Source organism: Limulus polyphemus, unplaced genomic scaffold (genome assembly GCF_000517525.1).
Source record: "Limulus polyphemus unplaced genomic scaffold, Limulus_polyphemus-2.1.2 Scaffold333, whole genome shotgun sequence".
Classification (NCBI taxonomy): domain Eukaryota; kingdom Metazoa; phylum Arthropoda; class Merostomata; order Xiphosura; family Limulidae; genus Limulus; species Limulus polyphemus.
Genome location: NW_013665943.1, coordinates 269,194 through 296,232, shown reverse-complemented (window position 1 = coordinate 296,232; position 27,039 = coordinate 269,194). Strand labels below are relative to the sequence as shown.

At 34.2% G+C, this 27,039-nt stretch overlaps 1 protein-coding gene across 1 annotated transcript in view; it reads right to left on the bottom strand.

The window, feature by feature from the left end:
• Positions 1-27,039, bottom strand: part of LOC106457450 (dynein heavy chain 8, axonemal-like) — a 459,787-nt gene that overhangs the window by 301,796 nt on the left and 130,952 nt on the right. Inside the window, exons 20-21 of the mRNA XM_022383398.1 lie at positions 4,645-4,771; positions 1,877-2,079 (exon numbers count right to left, since the gene is read on the bottom strand). Coding sequence (XP_022239106.1) covers positions 1,877-2,079; positions 4,645-4,771 — 330 coding nt within the window. The remainder of the gene's footprint in view (positions 1-1,876; positions 2,080-4,644; positions 4,772-27,039) is intronic.

The window sequence follows — 27,039 nt, the reverse complement described above, 5'->3', positions numbered from 1 at the left end:
GTGTGGTATATTATTTTTTTTGCCATAATGGTTTCACAAACAGACGTGCTAACTAATATGCCATGCCTGGCCTACAAATTTGCAGATAAAATATTGTGTTACAGTATATTATATATATACTTCTTAATGTTGGGCTATATGTAAAAAAATTATGAAGTATATAAATATTATCACTGTTGGTCTGAAAAATATAGTTTAATCCTGGACATTTAGAGGTGCTTTTTTAATCTATGGTAAATTTGATTTTTCTCCTATTTTTAGACTAATTGGGCATATTTCTTATTAATTATATGTCTATGTTAATCTCAGCATTTTTATTCTTCATTGTCTGAAACGACTACCTTTAGCTTTGAAAGATTTATTCCTATTTAATGTTACAATGCAAAAATAGTTGGCAGCATGTTTTAGTAAGGTACTTCATGTGCACCTTATTTGATTATTATTTTATAGATATTGTTGTAAACCATATTTTCAATGTTTTAATTTAGATGTTAGCTAGAGTGCACATAACATTAACTTTAGGAAATTTCAACTCATATCTAAACATGGGTTTGGTAGTTATAAATATGAGTAAGTAGAGAGTCAATGTTAATGTCAAAGTGAAGTATTTAATGAAAAGCTATTTAGATTTCACTGAGTGAGTTAGTTACTCAGTGAGAGTCATTGTAACCGTTATGCTATTAAGTTACTTGGAAAGTTTATCTAAGAAAGCTAGTTGAGTTAGGTTTTTTGTTTCACAGTTTATATTCAAACATTGTATTTGAAGTTAGGTTTACATTTAGTTTTGGAGTTTCTGTTGAAACATTTATGAACTTAGAACTTCAACTTATGTACAAGTGAAAGTAGCCTGTATGAAACGTTAAGGAACAAATAAACATTTGTTAATGTTACATGAACTGGATCTTGCTTTATTTTATCAAATAATTAAAGAACCTGTCAAATAATAGAATATGTTACAATAATAATTAAATGAAGTAAAAGATTAAAAGAAATACTCTGTCACTATAACTGAAAAACAATATCATTATCAGATAAACAGAGTATTATATGTATGGTTACACCATTTAACCAAGTTACCCTGGCAACATCAGGTATATCAACTATTTCATGATGCTAGGTTAACCTAGTGAAACTTTGTAACTATAGAAAAAATACACTGCTTATCAGCAATAAACAAGTTTTTCAGATATTTACAAGATTTGTACCTAGCTATTAACTGATTTCAAAAGAAGGTGAACTCTAATAAAAATAAATAACTAAGGTTTTATTATATTTTTTAAAGAATGCAGTAACAGCTGTACAAAATATTCTGTACCATAACTGTTATAAATAATCTTACTTACTGAAGGGCACAGTAATGTGTATCAGTTGTTTAAGGGTATGATGATTACAAGTATAATAATGAACTAGTTTTTTCTTAAAGAACTTTATTCATTTTAAACCTGGAAGAAAACACTAATAAGAACACAAATAACAAATAATAATATTACTAACATACATCACAATACTATATTTACTACTCTGAGTGTCCCTAAAATATTTACTAAAGGGGTCCAAAATGTCACTCAATATACTAGTTTACAGGTTATGTACAGCTTAGCATCAGTAAAAAGTAGCGATCGGGTTAGACTTTCAAGGTCTTTCCCAGGATCTCCTGATAAAAACTATTGATTTTCCAGGAAGCTAGTATTTAAGTCCTCATAAAATAAGAATATTAATAAGTATGACCATTTCCTAAATTTATTCAGTTAATATTAGCAAATTAATGAACACTGCTAGAAATTTTTTTCCCAAAAAGTTATTGTATTATTTAAAATGCTGTCATCACTCTTCTTAAATTTACAGTGTTAATACTTTTTTTTAGTATCTTACATACCTTTATCTTTTCTTCTTTGTTTCCCTTCCATAAAGTTTCATACTCGTCATATGTTGTTATTATATCCTTAACTTCTTTACGTATAGAAGTAATTGCTGAATTTAGCATCATTACAATTTTGGAAATATCCTTGTTGTCCGAGATAATTTTATAATAGTTGGTCTCTTCATGAGATGTTGAAACTACTTTCTTGGATCCATTTTCTATTACAAAGTAAAAACATAAATGGAATATTGTAGTTATACATTTCTATATTTAATATCAGAAATAAGGTAGTAAAATGTTTAAAATGTTTTGTTTTTTTTCTGTATTACCCACCTCATTATGGCCAGAGAGAATATCATGAGAATATTTTAAGAAAAGTACAATCAGTATAACTTAAAGTTCAAGAAAGAATTTTAGCAGTTGTCTATTTCAAACATGATAAAATGCTTAATCTGAAAACAACAAAGCAAAATTACTAGATACACAAAAATATATAACAGGCATATGCTGGATGAATGTAAATTGTGGCCAATGAATTATTGTTATAATAGATTAATATCTAACTCTTCCTAGTGGCATCATATTGTGGTACTTCAAATAATGATGATTATATCATGGCTAATCATTGATAAACAAATAATCAATTATTTTTTTAATTATATTTATATAACTTACAAATATTTTATTTATACAAAAACTATGAAATTAGTTTTATGTCAAATATTAAAGAACATTTTTACTTAGATACACATAGAAATATATTGTCCTATAATAAATAATTAGATTAATCTATAATTCATCTCACAGCCAACAATACATTACAATCAATATACTGACATATGACAGATCATAGTAATGAACTCAAAAATAATCAAGTACAAATAAAATGTGAACCATACACAGTTCAGGTGCAAGTCATAAAGACTCATAACTCTGACAAGTACCTCCGACATGATAGACTGAAATATTATTCACACAAGAACAAATTTCATAAAAATAAACCATAGAAATTTCACCAGTGATAATGCAAAGTTATGTGCTATAAAAGCATAACATGAATTTTCTACCTCTTTAATTTAATAGTGTAATATTCAAAATTTATCATTTATTCTGTGTGTGTGTGTGCAGTTTTCATATAACATATGGTCAAGAAAACTATTAAGTTAGTTTTCTCTTAGCATTTTTTTCTGTGTCATTCTCTGGAGATAACAAATGTTCTGCCCATAAAAAGTATCTCTGTAATGCTACACATTGTGCATGAATGTAGACAGACGTATCCTCCAATGGTATGTCAGGTGACATCTCAAAATTATGACCTTCCTTATGATATAATATGGCTGTACAATCACTGCCACAAGAAAGGACAAACTCCAATGTTAAGGAGATGCTGTGAAGGGTCATATGTTGTATTAAAAAGAATGAATGATGTGGTTTATAGAATCCAGGGGAGAGGTGATCCAAGCCAAAGATCGTCCACCATTATCATCTTTGGAAGTTTGTCGTTTGTTGACAGAAAGGCTAATTGGGTAACTTTAGAGAAATTATCAGCAGAAAGTCAACCAACTGTGAAGTTCAGGGTAAGAAACCACTTCCAGAGGATCACCAAAGATTGAGCTGTCACTAGATTCCCTCAACCACCTGCTAAAGGAGTACTCTACAAGAGGCAGGACAGCAAGTGACAACAAGACAAAAGGTCATCCTATTTGTATACAATAACCCTTGGAAAAGAAAAACTACTCAAAAAAACTTGGTGAATGAACAGCTGAGTGTTTTATTTTTGTATTAGAACTGTTCAAGGGACTTCACATTCCAGGAAGGGGGTAGTGTTATAAACTATAATTTCAATGTAAATTAGATATTTGATATAGGAATCTGCCTAATCATGAAAATGATGTAATAATCAAGAAGGTTTTAGTGGTATGTGCAAGTATGAAGGTTACAATATAAGTAAGAAGGAATTATTCAGTGACAGCTATCATGTCTATTCTGTTGTTTAGATAATTGGTGAGTTTCATGTTTACCTGCCAAAGCTAATCAAGTCAGGCATACACCTCATAGGTTATACTGAAATATTGTATTTGAAGTTAAGCCTACATTTAGTTGCAGAGTTTTATTTTGAAAAGTTATTTATGAAATAAGGAATATAAGGGAACATAGTTGTAACAAATGATAGTGAAGAAATATATTAATTTGTTACCATTATGTAGACAGAATTTGTCAAAATTTTTGGTAGATAATCCAAATGGGGCCACCCTACAACAGAATATGTTACAACAACACATAAAGAAAGCAAACATAATATAAACCAAGTCTCATCAACATAATAATAATCAAGTCATAATTACAAAAGAACAAAGTTATTCTCTTAAAATTGATCTTACATACAAATCATAATGATAATAGTCTAAAATTACATACACTGAAAGAAGTACTCCGAAAATATTACATACACATCTGTAATAATATCTAAAACATGAAGCATACTTACACTTAAACATATAAAAATAAAACCAGCTAAATGATAATAATAATAAACAGAAATACACAAAAAATATTCAATGAAATACCCCATATACATAAACTAGTAACAAAAAACTTTATTCTAAAATTATTGGGATGTAGGGATGGAAAAAGATCAGAAACTAACGAGTTGGACTAGCTATAATATGAAAAATGCTATAAGCTTATAAATTTAACAGCAGATAAGCATAAAAGAAAGATTAGTAATGTGAAAACTAATTTGTTAAGAAAGTAAATAGAGATGCTGTTAACGATGTAATCACCTCTACCAGATGTTTTGATTCCAACAAGAGGTTTTTCCCAATTGATAACATTTTGACTGACGTTCATAATCAGTTGAACACTTTTATTGATAGCCTGCTGGATATCATCTAAGCTTGGATAAATTACCTATATAATAAAATATTTCAATGTTTAATGGATAAATGACACATCTGTAGCTCCAACTACATTTACCATTCTTCAAATTTTTTTTGTTCCTCAAAAGCATATTTTTACAATCAGAACTCATATAATGATACATGTAAATAATGCTGTTATTATTTCATGTAGCTTCAGATCCAAGAAATTAAATAACCTTAAAATGCTATGTTTCTACAGATACAGTTTATACAAAGTATCTGAAAGCAGATAAACAAACACTCAATATTTTCAGGTTACAGGAAAAATTCCAACATTAAATATTAATATTGTAAAAATGTCCCTTGACAGATTATTTAGGCAAAGTATTCATGATGAAACTTTGTTGAATGGACGGCAACTGTCTGTTGTAGAAACACAAGTGTAGAGGACGACGTTTCGAAAGTCTTCCACCTTTCGTTTTCAGGTCAGTGTGGGTAAAGTGTACTTGGTCTTTATAGTATTCTGGTGGATTGTGAAGAGCATGTTATGATTGGTTGGTTTATCCCTGTTTCTGATTGGAGTAGAGATTTCCTGTAGACTCAGCCAATGGTAGCTACAGGTTACTCACCTCTAATCCGAAATCTCTGTTTAGTGAAGGTTTAATTGTGTTAATATAAAATGATTCTTTAATTTTTCTTGTCTTCCAAAATTTGTCTGTGTCAATGATTCTGGTTTTTTCCAGTTTATTTTGTGTTCAGTTGACATGGCATGTTCTGCAATGGCTGAATTTTGGGTTTACTGTATTTATGTTCTTTTATTCTTGTTGCGAGTCTTCTTCCCATTTTTCCAATGTATATTTCATTGCAGGAACACAGAATTTCATAAATGACGTTTTTGTGCTTCTCACTGGATTTTGCTGTTTGTTTTTTTACCAGAATGGACCTTAATGTCTTGAAGGATTTTCACCGAAGTTTTATGTTGAATTTCTTGGCTAGGAATTTGAGTTTTCATAGAAATTTTGCAGGTAGGGAAGGAACTATAAAGATCGATTACACCATATCACACTGACCTGAAGACGAAAGGCAGAAGAAAGACTTTTGAAATGTGGTCCTCTACACCTGAGTTTCTTCAACAGGCAGTTGCCATCCATTCAACAAAAATTCATGTCTATTCATGTAAAAATATCATTTCATGTGGTTGAAAAGCAAACACTTTTACACTTAATTAACATTTGGATCTTTCTGTTTAATAAACGTATTTCTTCTCTAAACCAATAAGTAACATATTATATAATAAAACAGATAAAACTATATCATATTAAAAGGCTTTAACCTTAATTAAGATAATATAAGAAATATGGATCAAATTCTATCCTCAATCCAGTAACAAAATTTCTTCAACCACAAAAAAAATTAGTTTTCACTATATTTATCACTAAAAGCAGCTCAACAAAAGTTATAATGCCACTTTTCTCATCATATTTACAAATTGTAAAAAATTATCTTATGGTTCATATTGACTATAATATCATATTAATCTAACCGTAGTCATGAAAAGATTATTTCTAGTATTTTTGTCTTTCACATGTTCATGATGTATTTTCAGAAAACAGGATAAAATGAGATACATATTACTATTTTACTCATTTAAAATCTGGTAAGGAAATAGAGGTTGACATGTGAAATAATTCAACTTCTTATCAAATATTATTTTCTATCTAATATAAATTTCTCACATTATATTTCAAACTTGATTTGCTTTGTCATCATCTTAGTTTGACAAATTTTATTTTGTATTAGTTCTACTTTAACATAAAAAACAAGAAATATCATTATGATTCAAGTTGTCTCCCCTTCAAAAAAGAAAAAAAAAAACAAATGAAAAATTAATTTTGACCACAACTTAAAAAACAATTCTACATTAATTAGAGAATATTTATACAACAGTGACCTGTAAAATTTTTATTTAAAACACTCAAAGTTAAATGAAGAAGATCATCTTTGTCTAAAATCGTGGTTTCGTAGCTCTATGATATGGCTGAAAATAAAATGAACAAATATCTGTATATTTTCAGTTATAAAAAGCATACTTTTTAAAGGATTTTTTATTATTTAAATTACTTAATAACAACAGTAGTCTTGTGCAATTGCTTAACTAGAAGTGCTTAAGTTATGTGTTTTAAAGATAAGTTTGCAAGTACTACACATTGGCAAAATTCTTTATTTGATACTACAAATAGGATATTGATATAAGTGAAAACTTCACAAAATTTCCACCAAATGTCTTTACAAAAGACTTGATGGTAAAAATTTTTCAATAACAGAAAAAAAACTAAGTACAAAAAACAGGAATAATGTTTTCTGGATTGATCATTTTGAAGGGTTTATCCTACACATGCGATTAAAACTTGTGATATTTGTTCAGCTCAGTATGTCTCAGATGTTCAGCTAACAGTATGCTAGAAAACAAAAGGTTACCCATTATGTGATGTAACATGGTAACAAAAGGTGTACTTCTCAATATGTTGTTCCATATGGCACTAGTTTTTATAACTTGAGATTAGATAAATAATTATACCAATGTGTAGTAGTTACAAACTTAATTTTAAAAATGTAACTTGAATGTTTCTAGTTCAACAACTGTACAAAACTATTTAAAGCACTCTGAAGTGAAATGAAGAACTTTTTCCTCTGCAGCATACACATACAAACAACAATTGGGAAAAAAACACTGCTATACATAAATACATATTTGATCAAAGGGAAGAGAAATTAAACAAATCTGATTCTGACCAGCACAGGGCACATACAGGTTGCTCTTCATAAATGAAAACTGATGAATATGTGATGTATGAAATAGTCAAGAATTTCACTCCCATATATAGTTTAGAATACAGTTTAATCAGATATATTCCTGTAACTTTTATATTTTACATGCACTTTCAGCATTTCTTATTAAATGGATGTCAAAAGATCATAAACAGATATCGATCCTTTTACTCAAGAAAAGATGCATATACCAACAGATAGAAATTCATATCACTTTGGTCCTGTGTCTGAGACCCCTAGGATGTTTCAGATATTTGTATAAATTTATATCAATTAGTGGTTTTCATCCCTATAATAGTTGCTTGGAATTGCTGGTGAAGTGCATAGCTTTGGATTCTGGTATAGTATACTTTAATCTTTTTTTTGAAATTCAGTAGTAAACTATAATTTGCTTTGTCCGGTATGAACCTTTCAAAGAAGGACTCCTTTGTTTGAAACCTATCAGACATTTAACTCTCTTGCTACAAGCTTTGTCAATTTAACCAAGTTCACGACCCCCCAAAGTAACCATCAGGTTTTCCATATTATAACTTTTAATATGTATTGTGTATCTTCACAAAATTTAGCAAGTTTCAGTAAACATTAAAAGTCTTTTGTACAAAAAAAAATAACAACAGATTTTTAAATAAGTATTTCTACTAAATACTTGTTTGTGAATATTTGTCTGTGAATCATTTGAAAAATGTATGGAAGACATCTCTGGATTACGTTTGGATAGTTATTTGAAAGGGTATATAGAACTCTACAGGTATGCAACACTAATAAAATCATAATTACTAAACAGTTATAAGTTAGTAATTATGATACTTAATCTATCTGACTTTGAATTTATGAGTATAAACTGTTACTGTAAGTATAATTAACATTAAGACTGATTGTTAGTAACACTAGCACCATAGGTGGTACTTTTGATAATATTGGTACGATGGTATGCTGTTGAGATTTTTGGCACTTTTTAGGTATGAAGAGTAAAAAGCTGATTTATGTGTGACAAGTGTATTTTATTTAAACTAGACCCACTTTAGTTAATTTTACTTAGTTTCTGTTGATTCAAAGTGATGTACATGCTAAGATTAAAAATACTTTTCTTCTTCTAAAAGTTGTCAAATTTTTCTTGCATAATCTTTAAAACCTCTTAGATAAATATCAAACGTTTTTTTTCAATAAAACTTTATATTTTATCTGTTATTTTCTCTATTCTTATTTTATACTCATTTGGTCAATTTGACTGACCTCATAACCACTATAAAAAATATAAATACAATAAAATTAACCTTTTTCTTGCTAGAATGACTGCAAATTGTAACATGAAATTGTAATTGTTTATCCTACTAGCTTAAAGCTTGTGACAGTATAAGTCTGTTTATACTTACTTTTATTGTTTTATTGCTCTGTAAACAGTGTGTAGTTAATAATCCCACCACAAACATTGTGCAACTCATGTTACATAATGCACAAGGTGCTCAAGAGCATAACTCGTGAATAATTTTTATTATTACTATATTTCATTATCTTACCTAGTAAGTTTCTAATTTTTACATATTAGTTAGTTTTATAATAATAAATAAAGAATATACATGAAAAAAATAGAAAAATATAGTACTTACATGGGTCCTCATGTTTATTGCTGTCAACTGTTGATGAAACTTAAGCCTACTTTTTTATACCAATGGTACTACTAGAATAAATCATTTTTATTTAATTAAATAATGCACAGAATAATAAAATGCACAAAGCAAACAATGTCCCTATAGCTATCATTATTTTTCTAGCTTTCTAATTATGCAATAAGGGCCTTTAAAAATTCAGCTAAGCTTATAAACCATGAGATATAGTTTTGAACTGAAGGTGAAATACAACATTATCTTTAAAGACAATGTAATAACATTTGCTTTTTGAAAGAAACCTTTATTTTTCTATTGCTTATAAATAATAGTACAAACCATCAGAGACAACTATTGTAATTTGTGAAAGAGAGGATGGGACAGGTGGGCATGTCCAGTGGGTCTGATTTTCTAGTTTATGGCTCCATAAATAAATAAGATTGAAGGCTATAATAATTATGCTTTGCTTGAGTAATATCTATATTATAATGAGTAACTCACATTAAATTTTGTACATTTTAGACGTGGTATATAAATTAGAGAAAAGGCAAGACCTAGAGAGCAAATGTTACAAATCTCATACTAGGAAAGATTGAGGATTTTTAAAATATTTCCTAATAAAATCAAGAACGTAAAACTTATACAATATTAAAAGATGATTTATTAACTACATTTTGATGCCAAGTTTATTTGTTTGCAATGATAATAAGGTAGTAATTAAATTTGGAATTTAACTCTAAAAAGTCGTGACATGCACACTTTGACCTGCTCGTGGCAAGAGGGTTAAAGAACAACGAATTGGAAGTTCATCAGTAAGTGGAATATATTTGACAGCATGTGAATAAACATTTTTTTCGTTTGCTTATTTCTTTACTTTGCTGTCTGAGTTTGATTTCATTTCTGCTTAAACCTTTGTGCACAGGTTGAGGTCAAAGTATGTGTGTGTCATGACCTTTTGCAGAGTTACATTTGAAATTCAATTAAAGTACTTTATTTTCAATGTATATCAATACACTTAACATCAAAATGTAGTTAATACATCAAACTTTGATATAAGTTTAGATTCTTAATTTCAAAAGGAAATATTTAAATAAATTTTTCTTTTTCACTTCTTTGTATCACGTGACACTTCTTGACTCCAAATTGTTCATTTTAGATATTCTTTCTACTCTTATATGACATCCTGAGCTTAACATAAATCATGCATTTATATATTGAGACATAAACCTCAAAATCAAACCCAGGTGCTACACAATCATTTCACATCCATCTTTGAAAAATGTCAATAATTGTCTCTGACATTTCTATGGAATTATTTATAACCAATAAAAATAAAAAGATTTCAATTTACTGATTTTCATATAAGGATATAAAAGTAACAAAATGTAACAATAAGAATCTTATTAGGTTAGATAAGTGAAAAAATAAGTCTCTGCAATCCATGCACATGAGCTGTCCATGCATTACATAATTTGTTTACTGTAACTTGAGCTATGCACTTGCTACACGATTTATAGTTGTGTTATGCAGGTTGGTATTTAGGCATAGTTCAATGAGCAATAAAACCATAAAATTTAATGAAAATATATGAAACTGATATTAGAAAAAAAACTTTGTCAAAAGTTCTCATTTTTTTGTGTACAACTCTCTCAGAATGTTTACTAAAAGCTTAAAAAATTTCCTAAAAATACACTAAGTCAGAATTATATTAAACATTAATTCTCCAATGCAGGCTTCATCTACTAGACTTATCCTGTGCATGTAGGGTTAACAGTCCAGAATCTGCATCATAGGTATTTTGAAACTTTTTCTGTTGGACATCAGTGAATTTTAATACCACAGATTAGTGATAAAAAATAATTTTGGTATTGTAACACAGTACATGTTATTGTGAAGTGTATCTTGAAAGTGCTACTTTTTCTGTTCAATTCTTTGGAGCACTGAGTTTTGTGTTCATGATCACTAAAATTTCTATTCTAAGACCATGGCAGATAAAAGGAGGCTATAGATTATGTGAAGCTTGGAGTATAAAATGAATCAAGAACTGAAAGATACATTCTCCTAGATGAAGAGTGTTCTCCAGAAATGATGAGAGCTCTGTTGGGATTCTCAATTATGCCTCAGGACTATGAGGCTGATGGGTACTCTACTTGGATTTCCCTGGCACCCTTTACACAACTTTCAATGGTTACTTCTTGCATGTTGGCGAGAGATCACAGTGGTATTAGGCAATCTGAACTTCCCAAGATTCATTGTAGTGGTCTCTATAGGACATCTAAGAGCTCAATGAAGAATGCCACATTCTAAAGGATGCAAGCATCTTTGGGCTTTCGGAAGAAGACAGAGATCCTAGACCTCATCTAGTGGCAAGAGAATTGACAGAATATGGTAATGAATTGTGATATCATAGTTTGTGTTGTTAGGATGGTAGCAATGGTGCTTGCACCTAGTCATCCCATAGAGGATTAAATCCAAGGACAGCATAATTGAAAGTATGTGTATGTCTCTAAACTTTTGGAAGAAGACACAGTTCCTAAACCTTGACCAATGGCTAGGGACTTAACAGGATATGATGATGAAATTGACATCACACATTGCATCATAAAGTCATCTGACCAAAGATTTAGCATGAGGACATAACATTCATGAGGGTGGATGCATCTATAGACTTGTAGGGAAAAAAAGCCTTCTACAAAAATGCATAGACTCTCAACCATATAGAGGTAGGGATGCACATGATGACATCATCATATAATTATGGAGGTGAGATCAAGTATATAAACTCACCAATGTTTAAGGATACAGAAAAAGAAGGAATCTTAGACCATTTCCTCTAATGTTTCAAGTAAACTGTTGTTTGGAATGAATAAACTCAGAGACAGGCAGTGCAACATCTGATGCTGAGTCTTAACATTACTGTGCTCAATGCCTTAGAATATTTGGACTAAAAGAAACTCATCAACTGAAACACTGTTTTAAGTAGTTGCACTGAAAGTGGATCCTGTCAAGAAAAGGGCAACCTACAGAGCAGAGTTCAATGATTGATTGTAAGGGGTCCTATGATAACTTGACTCTTTATAAGGACAACTTAGGAAGATACATGGCAAAGCAATTCAGAGCATGTTTTTCATAGATCATGATCAATTACTCATCAAATAATTTCATAGAGGAGCTGCCAGGTGAACTCATGCAACATCACATGGGTCTGAGGTACATCATGTCTCTCACAAAAGTGGTTTCCCTGGTGATGTGGTTTGAAGTAGTGATTCCAATCTTCCAATCAGAGCAAGTTATGTACTTAGAGCAAAATTCAAAATCAATCTGGCAATCAGTATAGTTAATTCAATATACTTTTATGTTTCTACTTACAAAGATTAAAATGCATTGTATCATGCACTGGAGCAGACAAAAATGTAAGTTGGAAATGCAGCTGTGGACTCAGCTCCAAGGCAACTTCCCAAGCCTGAATAGGCTTCCAAAGCATAAAAGATACATTGACCTGGCCTCCATTATCTCCACTGTAGCAGCTGCCACAAACAGAATGGTGCAGCAACTATGATTACGGTTAGGTGAGCAGGTGTAGTTTTACTCCTAAAAGCACCATTATCACAAGAGAAGGAGCACCTGTTTTAACTGTTGTGTGCCTGATCATTGGTTATACAAATATCTGTATCTTGTTGTTAGATAGGGCGATTGGATGCATGCACTTTTCAGGCCAACATCACAACTGATGTAGGAAGGTAGGTAGATAAGCAATGGTCACTAAAGCACTTACTCATTTAAATTTGTAGAGCCTGAGTTGGGTCTGACCTCCTACTTGGGTGGTGGCAGCAGTCAGTTTACACCGAAAATCATGGTGCCTGGATTGGAGTACCATAGATTGGGCATCACATGGTATATGACCATGAGTAATGTTTGTAGCTAATAATGGTGCCGTCAGAACCTTACTTAAGCTTGCTGTATATCAGGCACTTCATAGAAAGCCAACACTTTGGCCAATTAGCACAAACTTTGTTCTGGCAAATGATAAAAAGACAAATGTGAATGAAAAGTTTCATCTTTAACTTAATCTTAGCAATGTCATACACTGAGTGAAGATGGTTGTCTATGACCTGGGTTCAGGCATTGTTATCTTAGAGACAGACATACTGCAGAGATTTTCAGCCAGTTTCGTTTGAGCAAAAGTGAACTGCAGTTCTGCAACAAAACTATGCAATGCTGAGTAGGTTTGGTCAGAGAACAGTAGACAAGGATATGGTAATTCCCCTTGATGTACAAGCAGTATTCGTTAGTGTATTTTGGAAGCAATCTAATGAACTTTTGCTGTATGTTGTGGTGATAGAGTCAATGGATGAAACAGTTTTATGTCTGGACAGAAGGATGCAATTGCTTAAATAGTGATCTTTCTTGGTAATGATGTTATACCAGTGCTAGCCTGTTACTATTACCATTTGTCTATTCATGTTCCTACTGGAATGGTCATAAGTACAGTGACAGAGGCAGAAGTGGCACACACTACCTGAGTAGTTGGTGTTATAGCCACTGTATTTCATCCAAGAATGAATATGTAACTTACAGAGCATCTGAAGTAGTTAGTTGAGTACTATGCAAACAACCTAACCTCAGCACAGAGACGTGAACTCTGTGAATTATTCAAGGAGTTTATTTATGTTACACAAGCAACAGTCACACATCATCACATAGACATAGGTGATGCACATTGAATAAAACAACTGTCATGCATGCATTTTGGAGTACCAGGGACATAGCCTGTGCTGAAAAAGAGAATGAAATAATACAGCATTTATAGAGCATAGTCGTTTCCATTAGTGAATGTTAAAAGATGGTAGAAATGAAGGAAGCTGACTGACAAAAGCAGACATAAATCTGCTTTCAGTATTTTTGAAAAGCTATATAAGATTTGTTCAGGCCATTCAGTCTGTGTAATGGATTCACCATTCTTGAAGGGTTGATGGAACTTACACTTAAAAGACTGCAATGGAAAGAGATGTTTAATGTACACTGATTATGTACTTGTCTTTAGTTGCACATTTCAAACTGCAGCTGAGGCCATGAGAATGGTATTCCAGCACATCAAGGATGCAGCTTTGAAATTAAAACAAGGGAAGTGTGCACTTATGTGCATGAAAGTTAACATTTTTTTAAATCGAAAATATATTTACAATAATACTTAAATCTTCTCATACTACTGCTATTACTCAACTAGATAGCTGAGCTTCCACTGCTCAGGGGTTGGAATTATAAGGCCATGATCCCTATATCCCACATTAGTGGCTAGAGTCTTTGGACTGCAAGATATATATATATATATATGTATATTTACGAGTGAATCTTAACCTGTAGCCATAAAGTGATGTGTTCCGAGCCACTGGAGTCACAAAAAGAAGATAAACAACACAGAAATGGACAAAACTTCTACTCATCCTGAAGAAGTCAGAATAATGGGATCTTATATGCCTTAATCAACCTGAGAAAACAGAACTAATCTGGTCTGGAATTATGAACTCTCATCTTCACTCCCCAATCATGTGGGCAAGGTAAATTCTACCTGCCCCCAGAATTATGGGGAAGATGTGGAACAACCAAGGACCCAGGATGGAACCACTCCATGTTAGGAATTATGAGGAGACAATAGACTCTCTTCCATGAACAATGAACTGAACTAATATTGATCATAAAGAAGGGCCAAGCGCAACCCAACTGAATAGCTGATCATCAAATCTGAACCAATATTATGGGTGGGCTCCTTCATCTCCTCCCAACATCTGGGAAAAAATATCCTGGGATCTGGATAGGAGGAAATTCACTCTTGACGAAAAGCTTTTGTCCACCACCCCAGTGACTGGAAACTGGGTGTGGTAAGAACTCCCTAGCTCCTCTAGTAGAATCTGGAGGGTAATGCATGATAGAGAGTCCTGAGGAATAGTGCTCTGGGAACAGTGCAGTAGGTGAACCAAGTTCCCTAAATTTTTAAAAGCAAACCAATATCAATTTATTCAATCTAATGATTGACAGAAACGGGCAGGATCCCCTTATGTTTTATTCATGATAGTCCATGAGTGGCAGTCCAGTACAGTACATAAATACCACCCAGGCAGCCTCTAGGTGGTCTTATGAAACATATCATTTCTACAGAGCATGTTTCAACTTGGATAAAGTATATTGAACTAGTGTTTGCTAGTGTGGCATTAGTTTAATAAAAGCACACCTGCCTGGGCAACAGAAGAGTAGCAATGAAAATACTCACTCCTCTGTATAATCAAGCAGAAGAGGTTAAGATAGCTACAAAGAGTAGTTGAACACTGAAGATACTGCCAGGTCATCCAAATAATGTGAGATAAACATATTGTGGTAGGTCCACCTACCAATTTGCACAATGTTCTCCAGCAGGCCATTCAACTGGGCCGCTAAGACATAGAAATGTGACGAATCTGAGTAAATATGACTCACAGAAGATTTCTCACCTTCAAAAAAAGCCCAGAATAAGTGATATCGATCAATTTCATACCCACCTCGTCAATGTAACTGGGGATAAATCCTGGGAACTGAATGATTTCAAGGAATATAAAGTCATTGTCTAGCATCTCTAAAGGCATTAGTGCAGGCAACAATACCTTCAAAACCCTCACTGGACATAACAAACGATCAAAATCTGATCAGTCATGGAAGTGAGAAATAGTTATCAGATGAATTGATGAAAAGGGTTAATCCCCTTCCATGGATAACAGTGTCTTAGATAAGAAGAACCAGTCTGAGGACATAGGAAGAATGAAAAAGCATCCTGTGAACAATCCATACAAACCACTCTGACTGGTGATGTTTGAAGGTCAGCAGCAACAAAAAATCACCCTTCAGGTAAAGTTGATAAACAGCGTATGAGGCTAAAGTCACAAACAGGTGTTGATTAATGTAACCTTAATATACCAGTTAGGTAACAGGAATGGTCATTTGGAACAACAGACCAGAAGTGACTTGAAGATGGTGGAGAGTACTAGGAACTCAAAGATATTGTCTCAAGTATCAAATGGTAATCAATAAGACCACTTTATACAGGGCGATTGTGGAAGAGGCAAAATCCTTGCCAAAGAGGCATGGCAAAAAACAAGATACGGTTGGTACTTCTGATTGAAGTAGGTTCAACCTCCTCTCAATAAAACTTTGTCGATAAATATGCCATTTCTGCTGATAAATGTCCATTGCAGGACTAAGCATAAACTGAGACAGATACATGACAACCTCAGAAATTAAACCCCAATGCCATGTGAAGGAATGCATAACCTCCATGGCTGAAGCTTCTGGATAGCCAGGTGTACCATTTTGTGGGAAGACCTAGAGTTGTAATCAGATCCTAACAGAATGCACCCATTGTCAAAGTCCAAAGGTGAGGTACTGGAGGCCAAATTGCCAGTAGCTGAGTAATCCAATGAGTGGTCATTCCACCAATCATCAGTTTCAAAATTAGAGCCAATCCAACAGAAAATCTTGCAATGCAGCATCTATTCTGTTGAGACAATTTATTTGCTACCACAGTCATTATCTGTGAAACATGGGAAGCTAGTAGTGATATGATAGGAGTGGTCCCGAGAAAAAGAGTCCCCTTGATGGGAAATGTAAGAAACCACCATGAAATTGTAAGAGTGAAGCCCGACGATTTTCCCCTTAATAAGCCCAGACTATGAGGCATCACCTTTTGAAAAGCAAGAAGAACTAAAACGTTGTGTAAGTATACCTCCTTGTCCATGCATAGACCCTGGATTTCCTAACTGTTGGGATATACATCCCATCCCAGAAGCAAGGCATTCATGAAGAGATTGACCTCTGGATGTGGTGGCAGCAAAGGAACCCATATATTAGTATTGTCCCAACTTAAAAAAAAACAACACAAGATTGAAGAATGATCCTGAATTAGGAAACTGGGAAATACGGTGAAATGATGGTTATGATCCTTTGGTTGTAGAAAGGCCATTGAAAGGATCTCTTGTATGCTCATCCAAAAGGCATGAGGGATACGAATGATTCCCACATTCCAAAAAGGGAAAGAATCATCCATGCAATGGGAGAAAGAGAGGTGAGTAAGAGTCAGATTTCTTCTTCTATAACATGGAGCCAGATGGGAGTCAGCCGAGTCCAACTGAGATACATGATGAAAAAAAAACATACCCAGACTGATGACATATCAAGTTGGAGCAAGAATATATATCTCTGAAAATGGAGTCTGCCTTGGTTGTTTCTGAAAGTAGAATCTGGGTATGACACTGAAAATTGACAAGATGGTGCCATCAGTAACCAGTCATCTATGGAATGGTGTGTGCACAGGGCTAGGTAATGGAAGCAATGAGAAAAAGCTATGTTAATCCAAAGATGAAAACCTTGAACTGCAGTACCTGACTCTTATAGAGGTGGGACATCACCACTATGGCAATGTGCAGATAGGAGCGAACTACATCAAACTTGGAAATTAACAATCCTAGAAAAAATGCCAACTGAGATCGAGGAATGAGTCACTTGTGAACCTTGGAGACTCAAGGCATTGATATAGACAAGAAAAATCGATAACTGGACACCAATCTCCCATCTTCTTAGGCCCAGCAAAATTCGGGAAGAACTAGCACGACCCCCTCTCTCTACCCCCAAACCTACCAAACTCTGATAGACCTACAACTAAGTACCAGAATCCAAGAATCTACAGGAGATGTAAACCCTACAGGGTAGGTGGATAATGGTGGTGACGATGTGAACTGAATGATTAATCCTGAGTCATGAACCTGTAGTGCTCATGAATCAGTGGTTAGGGTTACTACACATCCAGAAATACTCGGAGCTGAGTCTCCACAGACCCCAAAGGCATACTATAATCACTGACACTGCTTGGGATGTTCTGACCAAACAGCAGAACCCTTGGATATGGACAGAATCTATTCTAGGTACCAATGGGCTTATGTCAGGGGTTGGGACCCTTGAATAATGGTGGAACTATGACCCCTGTAGGAGCCAATGAAAATCGAGACGCCAACAGGGGTGAATGTAGAAGCCAGCAATTGAAACAATGTGTATGCTAACAATGGTTCCAACTCATCATCAATGAAGTTGGTGATCCTGAGAGTCTTCCAACAAAGTTTAGTGTTAGGAAAACAACATATTAAATGTTAGAGTTGCAAGTCCGTAGACTTAACACTGTCCCACCAAGGGAAATTAATCTAATCAGGTTAACTACAAACTCCACCTTAGAAACACTAATTTTAAGGAGCAGATGTATTATTTGAGAGTCGAAATATGTTTCCACCTGGCAGTGGTAGGCTAGATCACAAAGTTCTGACACCCATATCAGATAAGGCATAACTGTCTCTTCATGTAACTGAGAAGTAAACCTCCCTACATGAAGTACAATGTCCATGGATGGAGAAAAAACGAAATATTCGCTCCCAGATCTTTCACCCAACAAGGAAGAAGCAGGCTCAAAAGCAATTGGGAATAGACCCAAAACATCACATTCTTGGTGGACCAACTGAAGAAAACAAATCAAAGGCATCTTTTTCCATAATGGGCACCATATTTTACTTCTTTTTAAGGCTGTTATGATTCTCATTGTTTGGATTTTCATTTGGTGAGGTAAGTTTGCTTTGTTAGAGCAAAGCAACGTTGAGCTGTCTGCTATGTTTACTATAAAAAGCGAACCCCAGACTTCACCATAATAAGTCCATAAGCTTACCACTGTCCTTTAGGGGGAATGAGAAGTCAACAGAATAAAAGAAGGCACAGGAAAATGTGCATCAAAATTCTCTCCAGATTGTCCATGATTGTCCTCAATTGCAGCCCCCTAGAGGAACACCACTGAATCAAATATATATATATACGTTTACGTCTCACTACATCATTGACAGTCTCAACTGAGAGTGACCCCCCTCCCTCCCGATTGTTGTGCGACACTAGATATCAGAAGTAGGATGGGAGGGATCTGATTTCCCTCTGTGCTAGAAATAATCCGAGAATTCATACCCTAAATCGGCTTGCCAATCGGGAATTTTTTTTAACTAAAATAAAATAGGTAACACAGAGAATGCTCAAAGTATCTATAAATGATCGAAGTACTGGTATAACCATTAGTGATGCTCTGTCAAGAAAAGTGATAACATTATCTGAATGAGGTGCTTATATACAGTACCCAGATAAAGGGCACGTTGTCATATGTGGAGAGTGTTACAAGACAAATATCACAAAGGGCAATTAAGTTGGGTATAAAAAACTGGAGCAAACGAAAAAAATCAGACCAATGCTTAGATGGGCAAAGGAGGAAACCCTGGTAGTCAAGAAATAGCTATAGTGTGATAAGGTGCAAGTATGTTTTGGAAATGAACGTTCTCAGTCACATAGTTGTTAGAGATGGAGTTTCCACTAATCCAACAAAGATTACAGTGGTTAAATACTGGTCCATCCCTTTTAACAAATTAGAAGTTTGCAATTTTTTAAGGCTTTGGGCTATATTATCACTACTGTGCTAGCTAAGGTTGACAATAATGTGAAGATGAATTCCTTTCCTTGAAGTGTGCCTTGGTAGAATAAGTACCAGTATGGTCAAGACCTCCATTCATCATGGATTCAGATGCCAGAATATGATGGAGCATGTCATTCACATATGCAGTCATACACTGAGTGCTTCTTAGTGCTGATTCACAGGACAAAGAAAAAAATAGTTGAAAATTTCTGTATTTGTCAAATATTACTGCAAGTACTTCTATAGTATTGTATTCACCCTTCAAGTAGTTTAAAGAACCACTAAAGTGACTTCAAAACCCAGATGAAAGGATTGCACATTGGATAACAATACTACAACAATACAAATTTTTTGTACAACACTAAGTGGGTCTGTATGTTTGTAATTAAGCACAAAGCTACACAATGGGCTATCTATGCTCTGCCCACCACGGGTATCGAAACCCGGGTTTTAGCATTGTAAGTCCACAGACATACCGCTGTGCCATTGAGGGGCCTGACTGGGTCAGCAATATGAAAACACTAGCAGACTATCTCAACAATTCATGACAGCATGTTTGTTCATTGAATGTCCAGATTCTGGACACTATGAAGCAGTCAAGGCCATTACAGCAGCAGTGACACATCATATGAGCTGTGACAGTTCTGTATTTGAATGGACATTATGAATGACCAGTCATGAACTTCAAGAAAAGCAGCATAAGTTCTGGAACTATTTGCCTTGTAGCAAGGTAGTATGCACCCACCACAAACTGATGAATGTAGTACTGATACATGTAAAATCTGGTACTTGTATATTCAGTTACATGTACAGAGTGGCATGTTCTACCACCATTATGAACCACCAAAACATGTTAGACTAACTGTGATACATAAAATACTTCAAGCTTTACATAATGCAAGGAATAAAGAGCACAATTGAGTGTTGTACACTAATGCAAATGTGCAAGTGTTTTATTGGACCACATTTGCACCAAGATAATGAATGATTAAGTATTTAGTGTCTGCCCATAGTAAAAGGGGCCACATAAAAAGAAACTTCATAAAAGAGTTGTGAGTTCTCCTATCAAGAAAACCACCCTATATAGATGGTCCTTTGCCTGAGATGGAAAGAGTTAATCAGTATGTGGTGGTCATTACAGATAACTTCAATTGAGCTAAAGCTTATTCACTGCATGATACATAACACAGTCAATTGCAGGGGTATTGTTTGAACAATGGATTTCACACTTTGGTCTGCCTTGATCAAGGAACTAGCTTCAATAGCCAATTGTTTTGCAGTGGTGCAGATTCAAACTTTGCTATACCATCCTCAATCTGATGGTTTGGCAGAAAGCACTGTGTAGAGATATCATAGCATCTTAAGAATATGTGGAATGGCTACACTCTGCAATAGTTGATGCATATGACCTTGTAGGAGAATAAATGAGTTAGGTGGACATGCAAGAAAACAGTATCAAAACAAAATTTCAAGCCTGGTGACTAGGTATGAATGTGTTACTTGCCTGCCATGTGGTAACACAACTCAGTTCTGGCTGGACTGGTCCATATCTTGTTTTTCAACAACTCAAGAAGTGATCATAGAGTACACATATGCAAATTGATAACCCTATGGAGAACTGGTTACTCAGGGAATCAGAAGTGGATGAGCAGGTTGACTCTGATGATAATTACTATGTTGTATGATCCCATTTTAGCTGATGAGAAGGAAGACAGTTTTAGTATATATATGGTATTATGTGAGAAGACAAATAAGAAAACACCAGTAGAAGAACAATCCATATGTTTCGGTAGTCAATTGCAACACTTACGACAACCTCCTAAAGTTAATGACTAGGATTAACTGCTTGAACAGTAGATAGGATAGTCATTTGGTTGAAAAGTAAATAAATGAAAGGAAGTGGAATTCTTTGCTTTCAATGTTCCAAGTGATGTTCATAATATAATGTATTCACTACATACATTGTTTGACTTTATTGTACTTGATTAATATAAAGCTACAACAATTTGTTAATAAAAACATTGAAAGCTAAAAAGACTTTGCAATTCTTTCTTTCCAAGCACTCAGGTTAGGTGTTATGGCAAATATTTGCTTGAAAAAAAATTTCCTGAGCAAATTCACAATACTACAAGTGAGTGAACATATTTTTTTATTTTGTTGCTTTGTGAGATTGCACCTGGTAGTTTGATTGGTACATACCAGTCTTCCTGAAGTGCAGTAATGGAGTTTTTAACACAGCATGAGAAATTAACATGGATAGAATAAATCAGACTAAATGTGTATCAGAAAATATGACTGATTGTGATATTATTTGCCATGGAAGCCAGGCTAGCTGCTGAATAGTAATTTTATGCACTGAAAGTACGCACTGGCTAAATAATATGTAATGACGGATTTAAAAATGAAACAGTATGGATACGTTTACCACTACATATTTAGACCAGTATGTGTATATTTAATAATCTACAAAACTTCTTAGGCTAATAAAGAATTGTAACTTGAGATGTAATACACTTGGTGTAAACCTGCAGTGGTTAACTTATACTAATACAGTTTTTTAAGTGTGTGGTAACTGAAATGTTTGCAGATTGTGTGACTCAGTTTTTATATGATGAAACCATGATACAATCACTTGTTCATTTGAAGAATAAGAAAACATTAGAGTACCTATTGTTTTCAAGTAGTTTTAATTTTAAAATAAATTTGGTATACCATCGTAGTATAAGGGATTCCAGCAATCTACTACCAGCAAGAGATTGCCCATCAAGTAAAGTTCCAGACAACAACTTTCATGGAAGTCTGATGATTAGCCCCTGGAGGACCTGTGATCAAGTGCCAACACCTCAAGGTCTACATCAAACTTCTAAAGCCCAGGCCAAACAAAGCTTTTGGAGCAGTGACACTAAACATCCACGTCCCGGCAAACCTGTTCCAACCAAGATCGTAGTCATCCAATGGGTAGACCAAGACATCAGCCCAGAGGAAATTAAAAAGGAAACTACACAGCTAAGGTATAGAAACAACTAATATGGATAGGATCAAGTCATTCAAGATTGGTCAATTAACACCTTTAGTCCAAGCCACAATCAAGGACATCACCCAGGCTGATAGTCTCATCACAGAAGGTATCACTCTATGATTTCAATGACACCCAGTCAAGTAATCCAAGCAGTCAGCACCCATCAGAATGCTCCAGTGCTTCAACTGTCAAAAGTTTGGCCATGCCCATGCAGCTTGTACAGCATTTTCTAAGTGCATCAGATGCAGCAGACTACACCAGCTAGCAGACTGCCCCAAGAAGCAAGAAGAAACATGCTGCGCCAACTGTGGTGGATCACAGGTGATTACACTCAAGAGGAATAAGTTAATCCTAATGAAATGACTACCAGCACAGTCACAGCCCAAGGAAACATCACCTGCCAGTATTGACAAGAATCTATAAGACCCAAACAACACCCAGCAGATATGCCAGCCAATTCAGCCTGCAGCACCAACAGGGAAACCAACTTCACCACAAGCCACAATAAACCAGGTACAGAACAGATCCTATGCTGAAGTTACCAGCAACCTATGACAAACAGTGCAATCAAAGCATACACGTCATGTACTGATCCAGAGGATTATATCCTTTGTCATTGATTTAGTTCTCAGTGACGAGATGATACAAGACATCGTCAGGTCTGCACCATACTACTTTTGCTTCAAGACTAGTGAGTTTGAGTCGCTTAGAGACTATGTCTTTGCTAGGATACACCAGGAGGATGATCAGGTATATTGTTAACTGTATTATCTGTTATAATTAGGACAATTTAAATCACAAGAAATATGAATTGTTTGATCTGTGTAAAGAGGAAAATATAGATGTATTAGCAATAAGTGAAACTATGCTTAATGATAACAATAACTTCTAAATGCCTAGATACCATAGTATTTCAAAGTTCAATTGACCTAATTGTAGCAGTATTAACATGTTACACACTTATAGTCTAAATGTATCATTTTCAACTTTAAATAAAAACTCACATAATGAGTATATACTTTGCAAATTACAACCACCTTACAGTCTCAAAATATCTATCTTAATGTTATATGTATCCCCAACAATGACCCCCTGACATAAACTGTCCTCAACCAAAACCCTCGAACAATAATTATTGGAGATTTAAACTCTAAACAAAAAAATTTAACAGCAGAAGAACTAATTCTAATGGTAGAATATTAAATGATTTCATAATACAACATAACTGAGTAATATGTAATGACAACACACCAACCACACTCACCTTAATGGAAGCCAAGACCTACTAGAGTTAACAATAATAACAACTGCTCTAACCCCACTAGCAAGTAACTTTAAAGTACATGAACACATCTATACCTTTATCAAACAACAATATTCTGAATAACCTTGCAAGGCCTAAAGTATTTAACTTCAGAGCAACCAACTACAACGTATTCAGAAATAAAATCAATTCCCAAATACCAGACAATCAAACTACAGCTGAAAACTCGATAAAAATAGATAATTATGCCAGTTCCATCTCAAACCTTTTAATTGATACAACAAAAACAATAGTTCCAAAGCAAGCTGGTGACACGCACCCCAACTCATGACAACTAATGAAAGAGATTCATGAGCTAATTAATGAAATATGCAGGCTGAGAAGACAGCTTATTAGTTGTTATGACCCGCAGGTTAAACCAAATGTTAACCAATTAAATAACAAAAAATCTAATACATAAACAAAAAGAAAGTTATTGGGCAGACTATTTCACGTCACTGTATAATTCTCACCATGACTCAGCTCTCTTCTGGAAGAAATTTAAAGGTATATGTAATGAAAAGTCCACTATAAATATGCCTGACCTACAACATAATAACAAAACAATGACATCTGATCAAAAGAAAGCAAACATATTAGCAAACTATTACCCGCAAGTTTTTAAAACTCCAAATTCCCTACATTTTGACAAATAACACTTTGACAATATAGAACAATTTATGAATGATAATCCAGAACTATTCAAGTCACATTTCCCGTGCACAACAAAAAATAACACCTCTAGTTATTCATCAGACACAGAATTCATCAAGAAACCAATTACACAAAACACTAAAGAACACTGCACCAGGTGAAGATGGAATCAGAAATATTATATCAAAAAATGCTTCAGAATTCTTAATACAACATTTAACAACCCTCTTCAACCTTTCCTTAAATTCCAGTATCATCCCTCTCAATGAAAACCATCAATGCTTAAAATTGTGTTGAAAACCAGCACAGCCACCAAAGATCCTAAGAATTATAAACCAATAAGCCTACTCAACAGTATAGGCAAGCTCCTAGAAAAAATAATAACTCGCTTATTATGGTATTTAAAGAAAAATAATCTTTTGCCAGAAATACAGAATGCATCACATAAAAACAGACAAACAACCGATCATTTAGTCAGGTTAACAGAATCGATAATTCAGGGACTCAAAAAAAATCACATTACGGTAGACCTATTCTTGATTTTAAACAGGCTTTTGATTTAGTATGGCATCAAGGATTAAGGTATATACTATTCAATTTAACTTTTAACCCATAATAACAAGATGGATTTCAAGCTTCCTATGAGACAGTACAGCCAGGTTTAAAATCAATAATGCCATACCTGACCCTGTAACATTATTGGCAGGTGTAGCTCAAGGGTCTCTACTAAGTCCCTTCCTGTACATCCTGTTTGTTAATGACATACCATTCCCAAAACTAACATATACACATGCTTCTCAGTATGCCTATAACATTGCCATCTGGAGCTTCTCCAAAGTACCCCTACTAGCAGCTTCTACAGTTCAAACCTCTCTTAACAGTATTATAGACTTACATAACAGGTGGAAAGTGGTAAGTAATGCAACAAAAACTCAGATAATAATGTTTAACAGAAACATATCTCACAAAAGAAAGTCTCTCCCCAAAGTCAAAATAAAAATGTACAACACAGAACTAAAATTTTCAGGGACAGCAAAATTTCTAAGAATTACATATAATAATAAACTAACATGGTCAGACCATTTTAAAATCACAACGACTAAAGTATATAAAAGAAAAATAAGAGGTAGTTAAAGGATGCCAGGTAAAAACAATAATGGTAACATACAAAGCATACATATGCCTCATAATAGAATACGGTGATATGGATACAATCAACATGACTCACACTCAGTGTGGTATCATTCCAAGAGCACAGAATCAAGCAATTAAAATAGCATTTGAGATCCCCTAATACACGCCACAAGAATATCTAGAAAAAGTAAGTGAGATGCCTGATATCAGAAAATGTATAACAACACTCATGAGTAGATACTTCAAAAAATCAATAAACTGTACCAAACTGACAAATCAATTTCCATCACTAGCCGCCACCCCCGAAATTTAGCAATGATACCTCACACCTCTAAATATAATATACATCATAAATGATAATGTCTAATCATACATGTCCTGATCTTCCTTACAGTCTCGGGCATTGGTAGGGTAGAATACTTGGCACTCTACCAATTAAAGTCGGTTTTCTTGGGGTATTCCCGTTTCCCCCACAGCAAAATTTTTTTATCAAGATTTGGATCCATAGATCACATGGCTTAAAACAAAATCCAAATTTTCAAATTTTTCTGATAAAGAGAAAATAATTAAATATGTCTAAATCAGGTTATTTACTTTATTTTTTTTTTATAACAAATGAATCAGACTTAAATTAAAGAATTAAGATGATTAAATCAGTTTTAAATTCCAATCTTGCAAAGTATGTTTAGTAATCTTTCAAATAGAAATGGATGCACTCAGTCTGCATCTCTCTGCTCTGCACCCATCAGTGGCAGAGCGGTATGTCTGCGAACTTACAACACTAGAATCCGGGTTTCGATACCCATGGTGGGCAGAGCACAGATAGCCCATTGTGTAGCTTTGTGCTTAATTACAAACAATGAAACTCTCTGCTCTATTTGCCTCAACAACAGCTCAAGCCAAATAACGTCATTACCAAGTGTAAACAAAAGCCACACGTATCACAAACGAATGTGCTTCAACCACAGCTACCTCTCTGTGTTGGTAGGCAAAGTCTCAAGAAACAGCTTCAGAGTCATCAAGAAACTCTCCTTCTTTCATCTTATTTCCAGATTTCCTCACAGCTTCTCCTGATGTCTTGAGGCAATCCCACTAGTTAGCCTAATATCAACCTCCCCTCATGATAATCCACAATTCTCTAAAGTTAGGTGCCACTTAATCTTAACTCGTGGGGCAAAGGGGAACTGACGTTTCTGACCACTCACGGGAATGAAATATATATTGTTGCGTCATCGAGTCACATGACTACTGTGACGCAACG